The 16883-nt window shown below is 43.9% G+C and overlaps 1 protein-coding gene across 1 annotated transcript in view; it reads right to left on the bottom strand.

Annotated features, from left to right (window-relative positions):
• The window catches only part of IQCA1 (IQ motif containing with AAA domain 1), a gene marked incomplete at its 3' end in the record, with an annotated part of 99052 nt that extends 92287 nt beyond the window's left edge, over nucleotides 1-6765 (bottom strand). The window contains exons 1-4 of the mRNA XM_009577884.1: nucleotides 6454-6765; nucleotides 2754-2867; nucleotides 2635-2643; nucleotides 355-543 (exon numbers count right to left, since the gene is read on the bottom strand). Coding sequence (XP_009576179.1) covers nucleotides 355-543; nucleotides 2635-2643; nucleotides 2754-2867; nucleotides 6454-6765 — 624 coding nt within the window. The remainder of the gene's footprint in view (nucleotides 1-354; nucleotides 544-2634; nucleotides 2644-2753; nucleotides 2868-6453) is intronic.
• Between the last annotated feature and the right edge of the window lie 10118 nt (nucleotides 6766-16883).

The following is a 16883-nucleotide window of genomic DNA, read 5'->3' as shown; positions in this document are numbered from 1 at the left end:
CTTTCCCCTGAGATCACAGAAAAAGGCATGAATTCCCTGAGATGCACTGGATTCCGAGGGGATGCCAGAAAGAGCAACTGAGGTCATAAAAATCAGAATGGAAAAACAACATGTAGGTTATAAAGTCATCCTGCATTGCCAGTGCAGGACTGTTTCCATTGATCTCACCTCTAGGGTCCTGTCTCATTTTGTTAAGTGGTTTAAATGATGTATTTCACCTTGCTAGGCACCCTGAAAGCTATCATTTCAGAATGCTTCCCATCCTATGAGCTGTGTTTCTGTCTACTGCTGTTCTTCTGAACAAAACATTGTCATTTGGTTCTGCCAGAACAGTTGTTAAATCAGAGATTTCACCTTTTGAATGCAAGTGGCAGCATCATCTGGATTTGGACCCATCTGGACCTGAAGTTTAGTTTGTCCTTCTCTCTTCTCTTCAAGGTAAATTTGCTTCATGAATGCTGCTCGACAACGGCCTTGGCGAGCCCGTTCTGCAACCTGGATCATCTTAATGGCTTCTTCGAATGTCATGGCCTTGACAGGTTTCTTCAACAGCACAGCCAAAAAGGAATGGACAAAGCAAAGTATTAGAGTTACGTGTTTTGTTAATGGCTTACCTCAGTTGGCAAATGAAACAACCAATGAAAAACTTGTGGAAACTTTCTAAGTCAAAAAATCCCTGTCACAAACAGCAGAGACTCCTGTCTCAGGGAAATCTTGCAATATCTTGGAAGTTTTTAATATCTTGGAAGATGTGTTTTTCTGAGGACCTTTAGGAGAATGTAAACCTGACGTGTTGATGTGTGACAGGGAAAGCCTGATGCTATAGCGGGAAGCAAGAACGGTTCTATATGGCTTATGCAACCTGCTGACCTTTATCCATTTGAGAAAAAAAGACATAAAGAACCACAGGGCTTTGTCCTATTAAAAGGAGAATTTCTTAGGATATGGAATGTCTTCCTTCTACTTTTCTGAAGGGATGGGTTTCTGGATGTGCTGCTGGGACCCCAGCTCTCTTGCTGAATAGCAGAACAGGCTGTTCTGAGCCAGACCAGGCCTGGTCAGCCCAGCCCAAATAGAAAAGGCTTGGGGAAAAACATATCAGAACAGTGCAGCTGGAGAGAGGGACTCCCCCTTCTCACTCCTGAGAACTCTTGTTAACCCCTCATGCTCCCCAGGGAAAAGCTGAATTATTGTCCTTTCTTGACGTTAATCCCCCTGTTGGAGACAGTTCACATTTGACGCTGCTATATATATTGTGTGGAGCTCACTATACTACATTTTCAGCAGGGCTTTCTATAACAGAATTACATAGAAGGACAAATGATCTGCAGAGCAGACTCCTCTGATCAACTCCACTGTTTTTGATGTATGTTAGACTGCTTGTAACAGTCTGCTGCCATGGACACTGAAGAATACAGTGGTCTGTTACACAACATTTAAGATTTCCTCAGCGTACATGGCATGCAGAAGTGCTGACAACCCTCTAGCAATCCCAGCGGTGATTGAACTGGAAGTGCAGCACTAGGGCACTGGAGTCGTACTCTGTGAGATTATTTAATTCATGTTTATCGAATCCTGTGCCTCTCTTGTGGCATCCTGGCAAGGGAGACCTGGCCCCTGCCAGTGTCGAAAGTGCAAGAGCCTGGTGCTCCCAAGTGAGCTGGCTGCACACCAGAGAGTCTAATCTGTAATGGATGCCACGCTGAAAAGCAGCAAGAGCAAAACTGTGGGAAACAAAAAGGCTTCAAGATGTAATGTGCCGAAACAGAGGATCTCCACAGATCAACATCAGACCACTAGAAGAGCAGAGAATTTGCCCGGAGATTTACTGTGGAGGCCAAGAGGACTGCAGCTGCCCATTAAAGTAATCTAGTAGAGAGCCTGCGCTTTGTCTCTGCGGCTTGCCTCTGTCTGACTGGTACTGTTTCTTTCCCTGGGAACCTTCCCTCCATTGCTTTCTGAGATCAATACGCCCGCTTCCCCCACCAGCACCATTACTGGTGGAGAATTCAACGGTTGGGGCAGTGCAGCAGTTTGACTAAGTGGTCTGATCAGGACTGTCTTATGGCTATAACATCTATGAATCTACGTCATCCAGATATGTAGGCACAGTTGTTTATTTCAGGAGGTTAGCAACGACTGCTTGTAGGCAATGTGCCATTTCGAAAAGGTCAAAAGTATATCAAATCCAGAACAGTCTTTACTGGAGTGCTCATGTACTTCTCTGTAATGACTTTTGCTCTGCCAAAACTCAATTTTCTACTCCTCCTAGCAGCTGCAGCTCTATAGCTGTACAGAAGAGACTGCAGTCATTGTTCAGAGGTTATAAACAACTGAATACCAACAGTTGTGCTGACCTGGACTCTGAGTTTTGCCCATTCCAGTTAGGAATCCTGGTTCAGTAAAACTTAAGCCCAACTTGATTTCAGTAGGACTAATCACGTGATGAGAGTTAGCTGGACAAATAAAGCACCTACTAAACTTGGCTAAAGTGCTGCCCTTTCCCTGACACTCTCACACACATAAAGCAGAGTCGATTCATTTCAGTCTTAACCACTCTCAAGATGTGACTGGATGTTGTTAGATGGGAAAATTTAAAGTTACTTTCTATCTGTGCCTTATCTGTAAACAGACTTTTACTTCCTAACTGCTATAAAAGTACTTTTCACTTCAGTGGCTCATGTGTTCAGATGCGTGTGTCTATGAACTAAAAAAGTTCAGCATGTTATTATGTAGGCATGTGGTATGCTTACCTGTGTCTGCAATCCAGCATTAAGCAAAATCTGATCAAGGATTTTCTCCCTCTGCTGCAGGACTTCCAGCTTTTCCTTAACGAAATACCTTGGGATAGGTACTTCTATGTCTTCCTAGAGGAAGAAATAGTCATGAGATGCTTTTTAGAACTGCATTAAAATAACATTACTTATTAATTGAACACCTTTACAAAGCAATTAAATTGGACTGAGATTGTTGAATATTTTGGAGTGTTGGGGAATTTGACCTCTGTAACAGCTGCTGAGCTGTTACTTTGCAATTACTTAAGGCTTAATTCAACAAAAACAAATAAATCAACCCAGTTTCTGAACTACGGCAGCCCAGAAATCTTTCTTTTTATAATGGCTCAATTATATTATCAAACTGTTAAAATATTTGGCAGGGTTGCTAGAAATTTAAACATGATTTCCACTGAATTGAATACCTCTGGTTGTATGATCATCCCACTTCTTCCCCCCCCCGCTTTTTCCCCATCAACATGAAAAATAGGTCTGTTCTCTTGGATTTTTTTTTTTTAACCATTACAAGGAACCAAAGTACAATTCGGTTCATCTACCGGTATTTCTACCTGTAGACAAACTGTCACTGACTATCACTGTAATATCTCAGTCACTTCTCAAAATCAGGTGTGATTAGAAATGGCTGTCTTTACTTGTTTCTATCATTAAAAAGATGTAACTGATTCACATTTCTACCGATTCTTCTCCTGTAGAATTTCACTCTTCTTGAGAAATGAAAAAACAAAGACACAGACAGGCAGACAAAAAAACACCCCAAAAGTTAAGATGCTGAGGAGTGGCATGATCTGTTCTCTGTATCGTGTTGAAGACTAGAGACGATTCTTCAAGAATAACTACTGGCAAGTATATTTCTTTGGGGGGTGGAATGTGTCTTCTAGATGTTCCAAGAACATCTAGAATATTTCCTCAAGTGAATGATTCACCCGGAGGGATGGGGGAGACAGGCAGTACAGTTACCCTGTTGTGCTACTCGTGAGGAGTTGCGCAGTCAAGTTACACAATAATTTGTCCCCAGGTATATGTGGGCACTTGGTCCTTTTGCCCAAGGAGCCTAAGACAGGTACAAGACTTGGTGCTGGGCTATCAGTGCTCTCTGTTTTGTCTGACATGGAAGCTTGTTGGGTTTTGACCTGCTCAGGAAGACCTTTGACTTGACCTTTGCAGCCTCAGTGCCACCTCTGATGTGGACAGATACAGAGGAGAAAAGGTGCTGGCTGTAAAGAACAAGCGTCGCTCCTGCCTTGACACAGGTGCATGGCAAATGTGCTGCTTGTGAGCTCTAAGGCCTTCCAATTCCTAGAGCAAGAATTTGCAGGGAAGGCTGTGGCCAATGAAAACAGCCCCTGTGAACTGCAAACTTAAAGATTTCATTACTAATTCCCTCGGCTGCAGGCTGTGCAGACCGGGACATCCCTATTATGGCAGCATAAGAAAGCTTCCAAGTAGGACTGTGTTTATCCCTATTGATTTTATCAATGCAGAGGTCTGGTCTGCTAAAGTTTCTAAATATTTGTCTTGCTAAGCTCCCTGTTTGCACCTTCTAACATCCTTGACTGCTGATGGAAATGATTATACGTTGTACTTTAAGAGTGCAAATCGCTGTAGGATGGATTACAAATCTGGCTGTCTTTAGGTATAAGAAATTAAGTGGTTTGTCTGGATACCCTCGCATAGGATGAGAGGGCTTTTACGCTGTCAGGTAGCAGGGCAAGTCGGTCAGTGTAGGGGTGATGAGTATCTCTACTGTGATGTCTAACCTGGGCTTTAATTACAAGTGATTCTGGACTGTGACTTTCACTGACTGTAAAGATGAGACCAAAGCCATAATACTGGGGCTGGAAGGGGTGGGGAGTAGGGAGACTACTTCTCTTCATAATCTCTTTTTGGGGCCCGGCATTGAAAAGTTAGGTTTGTGATATTTACCCTCAAGTCAAATTTGCAGCCTTTTAGCCACTCCGGCTCTGCACGGGATTTGTGTATCCAAATACCTTTACAATTACCCCAGGAAATGGAGTGACTGAGTGTTGGAAGGCAACCGTACAAAAACATGAGGCACAGAACTAAAGAAAGATGAAGCTTGGCCTTACAGTGACATAGCAAAAAGTATGCAGTATCATTGCATAAGGTATAAAATGAGACTGCTCTGTTGTGTTCTCTGCCTACAGTCATGCTGGATTTTAGCCCGTGATAATACAGTGAAAGGAAGGATTCGAGATATCCTTTCTGGGCAGATTCTTTAAGAAACAGCAGTTATTTGTTGAGTACTGGCCAGTAATTTTGTTTTGGAAGCAAAAATATGTGATTATTTTATTAAAAACCCCGTAAATCTGTATTTCTATTTACTATGGAAAATAATGTTTTCTCTGAAAAAGCCTGAAATCTCTTCAGTGCTTTTTTTTTTTAGTAGGTAGGTATGTCATGCCTTCTTAAAATTAAGGTGTGGTGCAGGAATTTGAATTTATGCTTGTTTTTTAATAGATGTCAAGCATGACTTTTCAGACTTGCCAACTTTTTGCCGCAGGTGGTTTTACTGATAAGTCATGAAAACAGCAGTGCTTAATGATTTCGAAGTATGATTTGAGGGATCAGTTTCCCCAGAGGTGTGTTTACGCTCTCCAGTATGCCTTCTTATAATTTAAAATAGTTCTCTGCTACGACTAACGTACAAGATAAAGAGCTGGTGAAAATTCATGGCAATTACTACCCTAAATTTGCAGAGTAGAATACACATGGAATTGCAAAAAGCAACATGTTTGCAAATCAAAATAACGCTATAATGATATTAGGCAATTTAGCTGAAGTTATAACTAGGATTCTGAAAAAAGCAGTAATTTAAGCTCCAACTCCTTTTCTTTAGAAAAGCTGTTAGCAGCGGTACCTGAATTTGACAATAGGTGGAGCTGTCTGCGAGAGAAGTAACCAGCTTTTTGCAGTTAATTTTTCATACTGCTTTTAGAGCACAGATTCAAGACTTTGCCTTATTGTTGTATTCATCTGGTTTAGCGGGCTGCCTGTCGGGGGCTGCTTTTACATTAGGCAATCCTGAATCCCAGACGCTGAATATGCTCCCAACTCCTGCCTCCTTTACAGTAAGAGACTTGTCTCAGACTTCTCACTTTAGTAGTTCGTTGTACTATGGACTAGTAGACCAGACCATGCAATTTTTGGCATAACCTGTAATCTCTGGAAGGGGCCTGAGGCCAGGCTGATTCACAGTGATGCAAAGGGCAGACTGAAGTGGACTGTACCTTGGTTATCAGTTGGCCATCTTCTATCTAATCCCACACTAAAATCGGGCAGAGTCAAGCTGCTGACATTAATAGTGAAGCTGTCTAAGCTAATATGACTTCGTGTTAGGACATGTGCAAGTGAAAGATCCACAGAGCCTGTGCTGGTATGGAGAAGCAAAAATGCAACATATTGATCAAGTAGATCAGCTTTTAAAATCTTGCTCCAATATATAATGCTCATCATAGATCAAATATACGCTGATCTTTAATAAAAATGCCATAATTACCGATCACCCAGTACACTACCAAACATGCAGGAAGCTAAATCATTTGGTGGAACTTCACAGACTGCAAGTAAATGTGACTGTCCTTAAAATACAGGATAGGCAAAGTTCCTATGAATTTACTCATGATAGAGGTAGACCTACCGGGAGCAGCTTTAAATCTTCCAGGATATTATCAATGTAATGAAACTCCGAGTTCTCCAGCTCCACCATCTCTTTTTTCATCTCCAGGATTCGGCCAATCACGCCATCTAGCTCTTGCCGAATCACTGTCCGTTTCTGCCGGTGAACGAGTTGGTCATGGGCCGTCTCCAAGTTACGGAAGATTTGCATGTATTTGATGTAGGAAGCAGCTAACAACTTGAATACTTTCACGCGGTCCTTCTCTGGCTCGAGGAACTCTTCTCTTTCTCTCTGGAGCTGGATGTCGAGGTCTTTCTGGGCATCTGTCCACATCTTATTGTAAGTGCTAATTGAAAAGAAGAGACTATGTTAACCCGATGTGAAAGCAAGAGTTAGCACACAGTGATGCCAGGGCTCTGTGTGTATGGATTTCTTAAAAAAGCAAGCCTGGAAAAGTGAGCCATTACATTTATAAAGAGATTTTAACTACAATGTATTTTAAAAACTATTAGCAAAAGTTTCTCTTTTTGATTGTTTTAAAAATAGGAATCTTAGAACATTGTTTTATTAACGAAAGCTTAAAAGCTAAAAACTTTTTCAACCTAATCCTTAACATGCTTGAAGCATCCTTCAAACGCTTGAAGCTACAACCCCCAATAGTGCCATGAGTTTCATTCAATTGTGCTAATTGAGAAGATGGTTTAACAGAAAAGGTGTCTCCCCCCAAAGCCCTTATGATGGGCGGAGGTCTGTTCTAGGTCTCTCCATGTTTGGGATAAGGACCAATTGATGTTTCTAAAGCGCGTGTTGCTTTTCTGCCTTTCTGAAGTGGTTGCTCAGAACCAATTGTAGGGTAAGGGCTGTATTGGTGCCGATGCTAAAGCGTAGCTGTGGGCGCTATTTCAGACGTGAAGTGAGGAAAATAATTTATTTCTACGGTAGCAACTGTTGCACTCCAAGCAATTGCTAAACGTCTGGTCCAGTGTCTAGAGAACTATGTGATATGGAAGATGTCGCCTAAGGGCAGCTTTATTTCCAGAAGTGATAATGCTGTTTACTTGGTAGTTTTGGTGGGAATAGGTAGAGCTCTCATGTGAGCATGGGCTGGTTGTCAGTGGCTTTTCATGGTAAATGCAGATCAGCACAGAATATTGTGGGAGGTCATCTTAAAGGAGCAAGAAATGGACTCTGGGCAATGAGGCTTTTATTCAGAGAAGAGCTCAAGAAGCAGGTTTGTCACTGAAAGGTGCTAACATCCGTGGTAGTGAAAGACCCTTTTGGGTCTATTTTGTAACCTCTCTTTGCCAGGTGGAGACTGTCTCTTGGGAGTGACAGGCTTCAAAAAAAACCTTACATCTTTGAAAATGCTTCTCTACCAGCAGAGCTAAGAAATTTCTTTTGCACTGAGAGTCGGTTATGCTGGGAGAAAAACAGCTTCTTGATTCACGTTGCCAGGTTTGCAGGAGGAGGGGAAAACAGTCAGCTAAGGTAACAGGGAAAGCTGACTTTTGTTTCTTAGACCTAGAGATAAAGGCCATTGGCCTCAATGGTGCAATCTAGACCCATCCATGTGCTTATTAACCTAGCTATTGCTTGCTGTTCCTAGAGCCTCTCAAAGAAGGATGAAGACGGCAAAAGGCCCTGCCTCCATTAGATGAGCTTTCAGAGCAGACCTCTTGCTAGTCTGAGCAGCATTGAGGGAGCGCTTGTGCATTAATTCTAACAAGAAAGCTGGGTGGCTGTTAACATTGCTTGTGCTTGATTAATAAATGCCTAAGTTGGAGCTCTGTCAGCTGATCTTATCATTCCCAATCTCAGAGTACAGAATGACCTGAGGCTTGTGCTGCAAGAGGGACCGGTGGGGTGGACAGGACGAGCTCCAGCCCACGAGTGCCCCGAGCGTGGGGTGTGTGCTGCACATCCAGGATGCTGACGGGGCTGCTGGGGCTCCCTGCCGCAGTCAGCAAAAACACCAACAATCTGAACCCTGCTATTGAATTTGCACCATTAACTTTTTAAAGTGCATATTATACTTTTCAGCTGACCTGGGTTTCTGCAGGATGCAGCTGGTCTTGCTTTTCCTAATGCCTCTGCAGCCCACCCAGGTCTTTCCCCTTCCTTTTTTCCAACTTCATTGACATCCCATTGCACCACCCGAATCACTCAATTGCAGCAATTAACCCAGGTGCAGGAGATAAAATAAAACCAGCAGAGTGGATGAGATTGGCACAAACAAGACCAGCACTAGCTTTGACCCAGTAGCTCTGCCGGTTGATCAATGGGAGTTTTGTACGCTTCCTCAGAAGTCAGGACACGGAAGGACGTATACGGGTGTGAGGTTGACGGGGTTTTCCAGCACAGAAGGAAACAACGTGGTATTGTACTTACTTAGCTGTGCCTACTCACAGACCATTTGATATTGGGGAGGTTATAAATCTTTGAGAAAGCCTGGCCCTGTAGGTTGTCCCCACAACCACACCGCTGATTTATGAACAGTGGGTATCCTCGGGCTAGAGCGTTTCGAATGCAGGTTATTGCATGCAGACAACAGATTGTACCGCAACGAGAACCGACTCCACGATTGTCCACTCCAATTTACAATAATCTCCCTTTCTGCCTCCTCTGACTGAGGAATGTCAAGTGGTTCCTCCTGCTGAGCCAGCTAATATCCAGTTTCTTTTTAGATTTTGGATGACTTTTTGAGGGAGGAGGGGGACGGAGTGCTCTAGCCCTTCAGAGTACGTTAACATAAAGCAATATAGATGGAACATAATTGCTTCCATAAAGCATTAATTTATCAGATAAGCATTAAGATGATTGCAAGCATGTTGCTGTGGGTCAGATGTTAAGAGTATGGATATTATGGTATGTTTGTAGCTTTTGCAGCAGTGATGTTGTGTGTAAAGGAGGGCAAAAGGAAGGGACAGGCCCACTGGAAAATGAAGTATTGAAGGAAAAGATTGACGTGGAACTGCTAAATTTTCAGCTGTGATAAGCTGATAGCTCCTGTGTATCTGCCGCGGTCAGGGTGACTGACACCTTGGGGGGACCTGCCCTAGTGCTTCAGTTCATTAGGCACGTGATGGGGAACAGCAGATACTTGATAATTGGACATTGCAAGCAGAAATGTGATTTGAGTGTTTCTTTGGTTCTCCCTGATTAAAAACTAGAGGACACATGCACAGCCATTTGTTTCCCCTCCCCAAAACAGGATTAAAATAATTATTTCAGGTTTTACTAGTGTCCAAATGGGAGCCCTTCTGGACTAGTCTGAAGGATCAGATGTGCGTGGTGTTCAGAGCCCTTTCTGGGGCACTTGGCAGAGCTGCTGTGTTCCTGAGGAGCCCTTCAGCTGTGGTGACAAACATGTTCAAGGGTAGTCAGAAGGAGTAATGCACGTCCTCAAGGTTATGCATTAAAAGCAAAGGGCAGGACTGACTCTCCTTGCAGCATGAGACCCCTAAAGCACTATTTGAATTTTTGCCTATTTGTTCAGTCTCTCTCTGCATTAGGTTGTAAACTCCCTCAAAATTGCTTCCACGCACTGAAGGGGGAGTACAACGCAGCCTTGAGGGTGCTGGCTTTTTATTTACTGTTACTGGTTCATCTCGTAGGTTTGTTCCTGATCTGTAATGGGTAGGTTGTGAGCTGTGTCCATGCCTGAGGATGATATTGCATCAGAATTAGATTGGATTAGAGCATCTAACTAGCCTACTAGTGTAGGTAACCAGCAAGACTGAGCATAATTTTCCTACTCAAGGCATAAGATTATTAAATCCTGGAAAAGAAAGAAGTCTGTCTCTTGATCTCTGCATGTGTATAGCAGTGTAAGTAACGCTGCAAATTGTCGTAGCAACTACAAAATAGGAGTATTATGGGGAAAATAAGCAACCCTGTAATGGGATGAAGAAAAAACCACGTAAAGTGACTTAACTCCAGAGCCCCCAGAGTGCTTTCTGGCAGCTTACAGCTTGGAGAGAAGGTCAAGGCTTTACCTCCTAACCGATGTCCCTTCTCTTCTTTTCACTCCCACAAAGTAGAAACTGAGTCTAAAATAAGGGCTTAAGACGACTCTTTTGCCATAGCGTGATTTCTAGTTTGAATTTCACTTTTATTGCTCAAAATAAAGCCTGATCTGCTTATTTAGAGTGAAGCTTAAAAATATATTTTTTTGCTCAATTTACAAAGAGATGTTTAAAATCCTGCCAAATTATGCATCGCCACACTTTAATATTCCAGGGCCCTCCAACTCTGCACATTTGCTTGATCCATCTCTTGTTACACTTAAAAAAATCTGTCGGTTTTGAGTGCAGCTAAGGTTAGCTTGCTTACTTGTGTTGAATTGGTTTTGAGATTTAAGCATGCCCTTCTTGGAAGGATTTGTGCTGAGCGTGCAAACTGTCCCTCAGACCACTCTTGAGCCAGTAGTGGAATCTGGCATCCGTGGAGTTACCTTTGTGTGTATGGTTTTTCTTTTTTCCCCCAAAGTGTCTTGGTGTTTTTACTTAGCTGCCAAAGGGAACACTATTTCTGTTATTCCAGGACATGGCACAGTTTGCACTCCAAGCTGTGTCTGTCTCTGGATTTGTATAGGGGCTGAACCTGTTGATGCCTGGTTTTTCTGGGCTGTCTGTCCTCTGAGGACAGAAATATCTCACACTTTCACATGCCAACCATGTAAATGCAGTGTAGTACTGCATGGCCCTACTGGTTTTTCTGATGGATGGGCTCGTGTAAAGAGATGGCAGGGAAAACATTTGACTCTGACTTGACCCAGCTCTCTTCACCTAATACGGAAACTCCTGTTTGATTAAATGAGCGCTAAATCATGTGTGGTTCAAAACATTTCTGAAGCACCTATGCTGCCACTGCAAACTACCTGCATTTCTTTCTCAGAAGATGAGACTGCGCTGTGTTGGGCCATCTAACAGGGAATGGAGAAGGCACCGGCAGGGCTTGTGAGAGCAAGGGGGTGTGGAGCTGGGCTGCAGCAGGGACCTGTGTGATGGAGCAGGGCTCCTTCGGGCACAAGGAGCCCAGCACGTATTTACCACAGCGCAGATCAAGCCAACAGTCACGGAGCAGCCGAGAGGAGACTGAGACATGGGTCTAGCGACAAGGAAGTGCGTGCAGGGGCCAGTCCTCAGGGCCTCCTCTAGATACTTGGGGCTTGACAGGTCAGCCATTGTGCTAAGCCCTGGGCCAACACGGGGGAGGGAAACCCTGCCCTGCAGCCTCTGCAAAATAAAGAAACAGGAGACAAAGGTTGGGAGGGGAAAGTGAGGCCCCGAGAGGAAAAGGAGCTTGCACAAATGCTGCGGCTTTTCTTTTTTCTTCTCTCTTTCTAAACATCACCAGACTTAAAATGACCCTGTTCTCTCTCTGCAACCTGCTCAGATACTGCATGGTGATTGCTGGGCTAAGTATGTTACATGAGCAGCTCTCTCTTCTTTTTTTTTCTTTTGTTGTCTCACAGAGAAAACTTTTTGCAGACAGAAAGAGAGATCAGTGCGGACTTATGACACAACCAAATTGACTGAAAGGTTGTCTGAATCAATTCCTGTTCTAAAAGCCTGCAGTCTGGAGCAGTGCTGACTCGTGGGTCTGAGCTTGGTCAGGCGTGCCTTGCTCCCAAAATAAGATTAGCCTTACAACTATGCCAAACTTCTTAGCTGGTGGTGAATGTAATGTTGCCAGATGACTTCCCTTAAGCATGCTTGCTCTAGCCATGATGTTTTACAGAGTTTGAAGGACACAGGGAAAATAAAGGATAAACCTCAGTAGGCTTTGGTTGTGACTGGGGAAGAAAACATACAGCCTACTGGCACTGTTAAGGTGAACAGCTCTATGCTTCTGTCATCTCCAATTGCAGTTTTGCAACAGAAAGCGAATAGGGGATAAAAGATTTTTGTGGCATAAACGCAATGGGAAACTGCAGGGAAGGCGAGGAAGCCTGCTTCACTAAGCGGTGCCAACACCGCACCTCAGCAGGTCTCAAGCACCTGCTCTAGCCAAACTCACAAGGCTGATTGGAAAAATGGCTGTTTTCTTACAGGAGGACATTGCAAAGGGATTAAGGTGGGGAAGACATTATTCTAGGCTGAACTTTGCTGTAGTGTGTTCCAAGGGCCATCTGTCTGTCAGGCTGCAGCTCCTGCCTGGGCTGGAGGCTGTCCTTTGCTTTGAGGGAAGGAGGAGAACAGCAGCCTCCTCCCCTTTGCAAGCAGTATTCCTCCTGGCCTGGGAAGCGTGAAGGGATGGGGAAGGAGAGCCTTGGTAACTTATATCCAATTACTGTGTATCATTGCTGCAGCAGATAGAGCAGATACTGTAGTGAGCTCTTTGCTGAGAGATGGATAGTCAGAAATAGGCCAGAGCTGAAAAGACATTACCTACTCAAGCTCCAAGCAGCATTTGCCTATACCACGTTTTACTGGGTGTGGTAATGAAGTTTATTTCAGTACTAACCACATTATATGCATCTTTTTCTTTTTTTTTCTTCCCTTAGAAAAGGAAAGAGCAATCACCCGTCCAGCTGCCTACAGTTGCATGCATAAAGGGCAGATGCTGTGTCTGGGTGCTGCTCTGCCTCTGCTAGGATCAGGAGGCTTTAAGCTCAAAGTTAACACGGTCTACTCAGTTTCTTGAAAACTGTAGCCTCTTCTTTCACTGTTTTCTAGCACAAGTGCTGCTGGGATATTTCCACTAACAATGCTTTTTCCCAAAGGAGACAACGTATGAGTAATGCACAAGATATTTCCCTACCTGCTCATTAAGGATGAAGGGAGGCACGGGAGGGAGTTGCAGCTTTGAGTCTTAGTTGTGATCTTTTTGATGCCGTCTCTGTTTTCCTGCTTTAGCATAAGCAGGATGACACGCTAATGCTCACCGGGGCAGAAAGAGGGGCAAAGATGAATCTGTGAATGCTTGGGAGATGTATGAGAGAGAACATGCTAGGAATGCCCAGGAGGAAGCTAATAATTGTGGCGTTTGGATGGAATTTGAAGAATATGGCCTGGGGCCACACGCTGAATGAGGGGATAAAAAGAAATATTCAACAACAGCCCAATCGCTGAATGAGGCTGGGGCCCCACGGGAAGAAAATAGGATGTGATCACAACGTAAGAAACTGCATCGTAATGCAGCCACGTAAAGTGGAGTAGAGAAGAGGGGATTAAAAGTTGCACTGACATTTTCTTACGTTTTGGTTTTGCAACCTTAATTTTCTTTAACTGAGCTTTGGGGATATAATATAAAATACATAGCTCTCCTTTGGTTGCCTCTGTCGGAAGCAGAAGGGGAGATCCTAAAGATCTTGCCTTAGATTAATATTTAACCACTGACTTAATATAAGTTCTATTTGTGACATGAGAATAAATTTTAAAGCTTTTTGATTGCTTAAAGCTCCTTGGTGGCAGTGGCAAATGTTTTGTAGCTGATTAAAACCTGGTACAAGTGGTAGCAGTGCCAAGACTCAGCTTTGAATGTGTCTGGACTAGGGCTGCCAGGGCAAGTTAAGAAATTACTGGTCAAGATCCTACAGGTCAAGTAAATGGTGAACAAATTCATAAAAGAGGAGGAAACGCAGTAGGAACACATAAATGCAAAAACATCTATGTAAGTCTCCTGTTCAATGTCTGGAACAAAATGTACATCTGTATGCAAATACTGGGGTTTGAGTGCTTTAGGAAGTGCGATACATCCAGCACTTCTTAATCAACCCTACAGCAAATGTCATGGGCATGCTCTCTCGCGAGCACTACAACTGTCCTTAGAAAACATCGAGCATATCTGGACACGCTGGCTTTTCTTTTGGCTGGCTGCTGGAGCTTACTGACCCTAAGAGAATATAGCTGAGCACTTCCCAAGTGTCCTGTCTCTATCCTGATATAAAGCTTATTAAAGCAGCGGAATAACACACTTCCGTGAGCTTTAGACCACGCTGCTCTTAAAATCATAGGGCCTTCAGGATGCTGAACACGCCATAAACTGACTGGAAATACTGAAATCCCAGCCACGTAAACTGTGTGCAGCGTGACTCTGTGCTGCAAAAGTTGCCGTTCTGACCCCTCTGACTTGCAGTGCATGCAAGACAACTGCCCTGCGCGCACACTTAGTACGGCTAGCACGTCCAACTGGCTGCACCAGACGCATGCAATTTCTCTGTGTGTGTAGCAGCTGCTCTTCCAGATGTCTAAAAAGCAGCTGTTTACTTCGAGCTCAAAAAAGCTATGTGCTGGGTAGCATTTCTGTACAGTACACAGGATGTGACTATACAGTATTGAAAAATCGGTATTACAGACTCGGCTGTGACTTACTGATGTGCCTCTTTGTAGGATGGAGTCTGTCTTCCATGTGACATGGCAAGATAGGCAGCCATCCCCAGGCAAATAAGGTGCTGTCCCCTAAAATATTTTTGCCCAAAGGACCAAAGTTCTTTCTCATAAACCCCATGCATTATTAGCTCTTTGTTTCACTGCCTTCAAGTAAGGTAGTCTGTTATAAGACATTTTTGTCACATGGCTTTTAAAATACTTGTAATTTAGTATGATTTATGGTACGCAGCCAGGATAACCTCACTACATACAATCATGTAACAGTAGCCTCGGTAACTTACTTGAGAACCAACTCGGCTGTACCTTGCAAAACAAGATAGCCTAGGACAAAAGGAAAGCGTGCTCCTATTTCGTAACTACTGGCATTCATTACGGCTCAGCTCTGTGCTGGGGAGGAACGCACAAAGGTGAGAACAATAAACATTAAGATAAAATTTTTATGGATTTGCAAGGACTGTCAATCCCAAGTATTTAAAAATCATGAAACTAAACCGTGCCATGTATATTTAGGTAAGAATACCTAAGTATTTCAAGTACCTAAGTACTTCTTATTTTCCTGATGGTTTGGGAGCATTTCTGAGTCACACCTTTTCTGTTTCAGGGTTTTTTTTTTGTTTTGTTTTTTAAAAAGGAATGTTGAGATTCTTAGGTGATAACCTGAATGCAGTTGCTGGGGCAATAAAAGAAAGCACAAACTGTTCGGAAAACTTGGTACGCTGGCTGAGGTGTAGAGTACAGTGAACAAAACTATCCAGCCTGTTCCTTAACTCAAGCTCTACAGATGCAGTGGTTGATTAACTGGTGTATATTCAGACTTGTGTTTACGAAGGACTGGATTAGCCTAGCTATAATGCCGTGCTGTGCACAGCTATAGAGTGATTATAGTTAAGTGAGCCAAGCAGCATCAATGTCAGATTGGAGTCCCTTACCAGCACCACTGCCTCGTTTGGAAACAGAACTGTATATATTTTTGTCCTGTGGTATGGTGACGTGTATCATGTATATATGGATTTTCTGTTCAATGCTGGCAATGCTATAGGAAATGCTAAAGAGCCCTGTCTCTTGAAGCACAAGTGTTTTCCAACTATACTCAACTTAATTCCTTTTGTGTTAATCTAGCTCAAATAAGAGCAGCCATGATTCAGACAGTAAGAATGACAGCTTCTGAGATAACTCGCTCAGGAAGAGGTCAAACACTGCTTTTGTGGTTTTGTTTTTGTTTTGGTTTGGTTTTGTTGTTGTTTTTTTTTTTTTTTCCTTTTAAACAACGCAATTTAGATAACTACCCATTCCTTTGTGAACTTCCCTTAACTGAGTCACCATGCCAACGCAAGGCACGATGAGTGCTGTTACAAGCCAGGTCCCGCACCGGATTAGCCGGGGACCTCACCAAGCCTTCCCCAGAATTACAGCTGCCGGAGGCTGTGCTGGGTCTGCGTCCTTGGACGGAGCCCCCAGACAGTCTCTGCCGTGCCCTTGGTGATGTTTTTCTTTATTCCTCTCGGCTCGCTCTTCTCTCCTGAGCCAAGGAGCAAGGAAAAGGAAGCTGCCTGGCTGGAAAGCAGCGGAGTTGGCGGTGGTATCTGGCTGGGACTGCAAATGCGTTGAGGCAGGTGGCTGAAGGCTAGGCTAGGGCAGATCATGGTGGAGGTGACAAGGAGAGCTGCTCTAGTTATGGATGTTTTAGAGCCTGAGGGGTTTTACCTGGCAAAGAGCTGGAGTTTGGAAAGAGGACACTGAGCAAAGGAAGGAGGGGTCTTTGAGGCTGGTACCGCTGACGCCAGAGGAGAAGACCATGGGTAAGAGGCCAGCAGAGGCTGTGCTCACAGCCTGCTTGGGGCAGCAGTTTGGATATCGTCAGGTTGGACCAGGTCAGAGCAGGAGCACGGGAGGGAGAAAAATCTGCCCAAGGGGTTTTTTTTAAATTTTCCCCCCCCCCCGCCTATACTATTATTTTGGTAAACTTGAGCAAGCCCCATCCCACTTGGAACTGGGAACAAGAGCTGCCCCAAACTGGGTTGGCTGCGCCCAGGGTTTCGTACTGCTGGACCTGGAGGCAGCAATAGCAACACAAGGAGGGAGAATGTCATGAAAGACGCTCGCAGTTTGGGTTCC

This window comes from Fulmarus glacialis, unplaced genomic scaffold, assembly GCF_000690835.1.
Source record: "Fulmarus glacialis isolate BGI_N327 unplaced genomic scaffold, ASM69083v1 scaffold13955, whole genome shotgun sequence".
NCBI classification, from domain to species: domain Eukaryota; kingdom Metazoa; phylum Chordata; class Aves; order Procellariiformes; family Procellariidae; genus Fulmarus; species Fulmarus glacialis.
Note: the sequence above shows the minus strand (reverse complement) of the source record. Positions and strands in the feature narration are given on the sequence as shown.